Below are 6,902 nucleotides of genomic sequence, written 5' to 3'. Positions count from 1 at the left end.
ACATGGCCTGGGGAGAAGAAAGGAACAGTCCCCAAGGACAGACTTGGATGCTGTCTCCAGAAATGAGGGATCCAGGGAAGTTATGGGGGACAGGTTAAGGTCTTATATTCCTGAATCAAGATAGCCGTAGTTTGGATTGAGGGCAGAGATTTGAGAGGTACTTAAGGAGAATAATTTTGTAGGATTTTGTAATGAATTAGACTAGAGGTAAGGGAGATTGAAATATCAGGAGTATGTCCTAAGTTTCCTGTTTGTATAACTGGTGATATCTATCATTCACTGAGAGAATCCCCACTGACAGGGCACCAGGTTAAGATGCAGAGAGAGAGAGTAGAACAGCATGAGCTTAATTTGGAATGTTTACCTGGAGGTAACATTGAGACACTCAAGAGATATTAAGAATCTAAAGATCAGTTGGATATGTAATTGGATATACAGGTCTAAAGATCAGGGAAGACATCAGGGCTGGAGGATAAGCTTGCCCAGGGTTGGAACAGTCTAATTATTTTGAAGGCTGTAATGACGATGGAAAAGGATAGAGGCAGAGCCAGATTACAGTCAGTAGAATGGGAGAATGGTCATGAAATTGTGACTGTAAGTATATCCTAGTCATTATGGTAGATTAAATATGGACACAGACTCATTACTACTTCATCCATTGAAAGTGGAGTTTCATTTGCTTCTGGGTGATTCTTGGGTGGCTTTAGTGACTTTCTTGACCAGAAGAACGCAATAGACGTCATTTTCTGGGACTTTACGTGCTAGATCATAAGGAGCCTTGTGATTTCCACCCGAGCCCCCTGGAGCATTTACTATGAAGAGGCCCAGATAGAGTATTCTTGGGAAAACATTAAAATCCACAAGCCTCTATTTCTTTATTTGCATAGTAATACACACCCAGTCATTTTTAGTTGCTGGGTTATCATTAGTGTTCGTTTAATCTGTAATGAAGGGAATTAAGTAGCATAAAAGGAGGTAAGATTTGGCTTTCCCTTTATGATGGATTATTTGTATAAGAATTTAATACTATAACAATTTTAGTGATAACTATTCATGTTATCATAAGCTATCATAGTGGCAAGTAAAATTAAAAGAAGAGCAATACGTTAATAATTTTAGACCCAGTTTAGACTTTGCATTAAATTTTAGATCCTTTGCTCAGCAAATGTACTGTGTTAAACAATTAAATCACTAGTCCACGAAAATCAAACCAGAATTCTTAAAGAACTAAATTTGATGTTCTGTGCTTTTTGTGCCAGTGTGGGAATATTCAGTGGCGATATTTTCAGGGGTACTTTGCCATTTGAGCAGGGCTTTTCTGAAGTTACAAATAGCTGTACTCTAATACCATTCCCAGAAATACCACCTCTGAAAGTCAGAGAATTGAATTACTTCATTAATCTAGTAACTGTTGTAACCTCAAATAGAGAATTTCAGGAAATACCACTCTCAGATTAGGAATGCCACCTTAAAGAAGAATTTAGGGCTATAATAGAGCCAATAATTATATCTGACTTGCATTTTTCAAATGAGAAAAAAGTAGGAGCAATCAAGACAACTTGATTTATATAGCAGCTTGCTTCCAAATAGTACTTCCCAATTTCCATAACCTCACTGGACTCAGTTTTCCTATGTAACCCAGTGAACTTGCATTTCTTAGGCATAAGAAGAAAGGAATCTCTTTTGACTCTTACTTCCAGAGAACCCCCTCCCAATCAGACTGCAAATGGGAAAGGGAGTATATTCCTTATTTTCTGATAAATTGACTGTTGGTGGCATGTTTTCCACCAGCTGAGGTGGGTTTGATGTAGTCTTAGTGGCAGGCCACCTGTTCACTCCAAGGAATTTGTAAGATGGCAAAATCCTGTCCTTACTTGAATATTTTGTCAGGATCACTGTTTCTCTGCTCTTCTCCCCTACTTTGTTGGAGAAGGGAAGATTTTTCTGGGTCTGGATTACTGTAACCAACTCCCAAAGGCCCTTGTCAAAAAGTATATGTGACTGGATGTGATGTGTGTTGGGCTGAGCTGTTTACTGAGTAGACACCAGCCTTCACTGTTAGTCCACTGGAAATGAGATTAATGAAGCAAAGCTATCATGGAAAGTATTGTCTTTAATCATACATTGATCACCATCTGTATTGAATCCAGAGCACTGAAAAGCTAAATACTTTGAGGCATTATTATATTAACTGAGAATATCAAATATATTTGCAAGCAACTGGGGTTTGGTAGTAAAATTAATTTTTATTCACTTGAATTAAAAATTACATAGTTTCTCTGCTTACTTTTATTAAATGCAACAGAATATGGTCATGTGTTTTAAAATTGAACTCTTAAAAAAACAATCCTTAGATCCTTTTTTTTCTAGTTCTACTGGGAACAACAAACTTCCAATTTCTTCACAAAAGTAGGAGACACTGTCTAACAAAAGTGAATCACTCAAACTGAAGTTGAAATTATATGTGAATCTTTATAATGCCCTCTTGAAATCTTTCTACTTCAAATCCTCACACTGTCAAATCATGGATAAAGGAAGACTTATCTGTGTGCTAAAGGTCAGCACCCCATGTCAGGGCATGCTGCTAACAGTGATGGCGGCTACAGTATTGTTTGAACCCACCCCGTCTCCTCTCCTTTTCTTTATGGAGTAATGTCTATTCTTTTAACCCTGGTGACTGGATGAGCAGGAGAAAAATCACATCAGAAATAAGGGCAAACCTTCCTGAGAACAGTACAATCGCCAAACTCCAGCAGAGCTCATATGCTTTGGCTGATGAATACATGTAACTGCAAACCCTTAGAAATTTTGAGCCAATTAGAGGAGAAGACAATTATCTTTATTTGCTCTCTATGAACAGCCAACTCAGATGCTTCAATGATATTTCCTTTTTATCTCTCTCAAAGGTAATAACCTTGTGAGAATTAGTCCAATGATTGACTACCTAATTTTCCACTTAATTGTTGTATTTTCATCTCAATTCATTCTAAAGGAGATTTAAGTGATGAACAAAAAGGTACATGTCCATCATGCACACAACACAGAATCATAAAATATAATTAATAAAATAAAAAAGACTGTGAAAAGGAAGAAGATAATTAGAGTCTGCTTCACTTTACTATACATTGTGTAAATTTTCTTATGCCAGCACTTTAGTGATAGGAAAAAACAGCTCAATACCTTTAGATATTTTATTGACAATATTAATATACTAATGTATCAAGATATTTTCAGGCAAATAGATATATATCACCTTAACTCATGATTTCTAATGTACTGTAGATATTATAATGATGTAATGTTGTACATTCTTTTTGTTTAAAAATCTGTTATTGTCCTGAATAACTTCTACCTTTGCTCCACGTACACACAACTTTGTTATATGGTACAACATTAAGGTAAAAGAAAAATTTTAGTTAGCAGGCACCTTTGAAATATGCTTGAAGTAGAAATGTGGTATTTTCATATGTGACACCAACAGGACCTAAACTGAGTCCATGAGATGCTATTTAGATTTATCTACAAAACCGACTGTTTCAGTACTTTCAGCCCCACTTTAAAGACACCATATCAATGACTGCCAGTTCCATTAGGGGGTTCTTTTAACAAAATCATAAACCAAAATATTTCCACACTTAAATAATTTTATTTATGGTGGAGTTTCCAAAAATCTCTTATATCTTGAAATCATCCACAAAGTACTATTTTGTGCTTAGATTAAAAATGTATTTCTTATAAGAAAATGTTAAAATATATACCATTAGGAAGTATTGTTATATTTTATTTAACACAATATAAATCAAAGGATTAAAGAGAAAAGCAAAGCCGTTAAATATATTTAAAACTCCCTATAACTGATTTACATCTATTCTAATATTTTAAAGAAAAAAATAAAGCACTAAATATCAGAGCTAATATTTTGATAAGCAATATTTATAAAAAATATAAGTTAAGCATTGCAACAAACTACCTTTTGATGAACTGCCCGTATAAGAAATAATATCATTGGGACTATATATCTAAAGCAAAGATGAAGGAAAAGAAGAAAAAAGAAAGTATAAATTGCAATAGTGACTTTTTAAATACACTTTCTTATAAAGTGGCAAGATAATATTTACAAATTTACAACAGAAAAGAAATGCTTATTTACAGGTTGTCTTGCTTTTGGATTTTTGGTGCCTCCTTCTTCCTGTGTAATAGACCTTCCGGCAGAACTGATCTAGAATTTTAGTTCATAGCACATGATAGATGAGCCTGGAACTAGAGGCCCCTGGAGTTGCAGGCTGAGAATCGGTGCTGGCAACCGGGGAGAGAGAGGCTGGATCCTGGAGAGGCAATCCTGGTTGCTCCGAGTTGGTGATCCGATCCACTATGCTGGATAAACAATCCAAGCTGGATAAGGAGCTTTTATCCGTGGCATATACTAAGGACACAAGGAGAAAACCATTAAGAAAAAAAAAATCCTTGCTTATGCTGCTGCTTAAACTGCAGGTCAGCTCCTTTGAAACCCAAAGGTCAGGTGGTCACAGAAAGCCTGATGTAGAAATTTGCAACAAATATCTAGCAATTCATGGGGATGAAGTTGGGGAGTGGAGAAGCAACCGGGTAATATTTCAAGCAAAAGCTCACGTCTATGTGTATGTGCCTGGATGTATCTGTTAGGAGAATTTTGAGCAGAAGATGTGTGTTTATTTTGCCCTGCCAATACCCCCATAAATACCATTCTGTTCTCTTCCCAGTACTGCATGGAAGAACAGACTCTACTTTGATAGGCTAAATTCTGAAGGTGAACTGGTCTTTAAACTCCTCTGAAGTCATGGGTTCTTACCATTTGGTACATCAGGACAGTAGACGCTGTCAAAACTGCTGCTCTTTCTGGACCAGATAGGGCTGTTACATTCAGGCTGTAATAAAAGACACAGAAGAAGGCGTTTGTTTTCAGGTCTTGGCGAAAGGTGCTGCGATCTTGGGTGAGGCAGTGCTCACCCACCAGCTCCATAAACTGACCACTCTCAGTCACCGTTATTGCCTTGATTTAGGAAGGGCAGTGAGGTCATTCTCTGTGCTTGGAGAAGAGGAGAGAGGCAGCAGAAAGCAGAGGGCGGGTGGAATTCAGCAGCAGTGTGCACTGGGTTAACCATGCAAAATGGATTGGAGTAGAAGGAAGCCACACTAATTCAGAGAGAGAACACTTTCCCAAGGCAGAAACACATTAAAACCTGGCAGCCTTGGAGCAAACGCTGTCTGAAAAGAATGCATGAACCTCTTCCAGCCCGGCCTCAGCAGAGTAGGAGCTGGGGCCATGCAGGCATTTCTTTCTGTTTCTCCCTTAAGTTACAAACCGTGGGACCGTGGAGGCCTCAGACAGTTGCCTTTAGATGCTAGAGCATGTCAAGGTCCACTGGCAGTATATACTGGAAATAAACTGAGTAATGGAGAAAACATCTGATTGATCATTCACAGCCAGCTATCTCAAGTGACAACCTGCTCCTTCAATGTGCACGTAGAGTAGGTAGGAAGTCAAGACAAAATCCTGTTCAGCAGCTGTCTGTGTGCCCGCATCTGTCTAAATGTGGCATCTCTCTTCTCTGCCAGTACCTGCCCCCCGCTGCCCCCCAACACCCAGCTATCCACCAATAACCACCGACTATCTGGTTGCTACACCTGGTCTAAATGAGATGGAAGGATTTTTGTAAAAGTTGGGTCCTGGCCGGTACAGAGCCTCTCTTACCATGCCATCGGAGCAGCTGGAGGTGGGGCTGGTGGGCTCGGAGCAGCTCTGCCCCGGCAGGCTATAGTAGTTTTCCACCTGTTCCCTTAGCAGCTCCTGCAGGCTCTCAATGTAGCGGATGGCATTCCTGAGGATCTCCACCTTGGGCAGCCTCTGGTTAGGGTTGGTCGTGGTGCACCGCTTGAGCGTGTCGAAAGCCTGGTTGACCTTCTTCAGGCGTCTCCGCTCGCGCATGGTGGCCGCCTTCCGCCGGTCCATGGTGGTGGACTTCCTCTTGCATGCTTTGCAGGCCCACATGAGGCAGTGGCCGGCCTGGTGGTGGCCCGTGGGTGCTCGCACGTGCTCGTCCTCGTCTGAGCCTTGCAGGTCTGCCTTGTGAGCCCCGAAAGCAGCCACTCGCGGCTCAAACTCGTCCCCGAACTCGCCCTCGGGGGATGGGATGCAGGAGCCGTCGTAGAAGTACTCAGAGGGCGAGAACTGGCAGCCGTCCATCATGTCCATCGTCTGCAGAGAGGCAGGGGGTGGGCCTGGACAGCAGCGAGATAGATAGGGCAGAAACCGGAGCCTGGCGCCGCTGAGGGCAGGGAAATCCCGGGCCGAGCTCCCTGGTCGGTGTCTCTGGTAATTAGCAAGGGCAGACGCCTGGCGGCCTGGGTCTGCCGCGCTGGGGTTGGGGCTCTTTATATATTCTTGGGGGAGGGAGGCCGGCCCCTGTGGCCCCGCACTATTAGCATATCCCACCGCAACCCCCGCCGGGGCTGTCTGGGCAAACCTCCGCCTTTTCTCTAGAGACAGTTTGCTGTTTACTGCCCCTTTTGACGCTAATGGTTTTACTGCGTTTCTGCTGGGGCGGAGGTGATGGCGCCCCAGTCCGCTTACTTGCACTCTTTCGGTTACCTAAACCAAGGGACACTTAGAGGGTGTCACAGACAAAAGGAACGAAGGAAATCCAACTTCGTACAATTGCTCTCACATTTAAAAAGATAATCAGTAAATAGAACTCCCCATTTCAGTTGACACCAAACGCGGACCCGCCTTCCCAATGCGAGACATGAGTGATCAACTTTATTTTCAGGTATTTCTCTTTTTCGTGAACTTCAGTTGTGTCAGGAATTTTCTCAGCCAGTAGGCCAAATAACAGTTGCTAAAAACTTGAAGTGGCACTTTCAAT

General features: G+C 41.4%; 1 protein-coding gene across 1 annotated transcript; it reads right to left on the bottom strand.

Moving 5' to 3' along the window:
* Positions 1-3,626: 3,626 nt before the first annotated feature.
* Positions 3,627-6,559, bottom strand: MYF5 (myogenic factor 5). The gene is made up of 3 exons (XM_043880370.1): positions 5,732-6,559; positions 4,829-4,904; positions 3,627-4,423 (listed from the first exon to the last, which is right to left on the bottom strand). Exons 1-3 carry the CDS (start codon positions 6,230-6,232, stop codon positions 4,233-4,235), a joined length of 768 nt encoding a protein of 255 aa, XP_043736305.1. The 5' UTR covers positions 6,233-6,559; the 3' UTR covers positions 3,627-4,232.
* Positions 6,560-6,902: the final 343 nt, after the last annotated feature.

This window comes from Cervus elaphus, chromosome 3 (assembly GCF_910594005.1).
Source record: "Cervus elaphus chromosome 3, mCerEla1.1, whole genome shotgun sequence".
In the NCBI taxonomy this organism is placed as follows: domain Eukaryota; kingdom Metazoa; phylum Chordata; class Mammalia; order Artiodactyla; family Cervidae; genus Cervus; species Cervus elaphus.
Note: the sequence above shows the minus strand (reverse complement) of the source record. Positions and strands in the feature narration are given on the sequence as shown.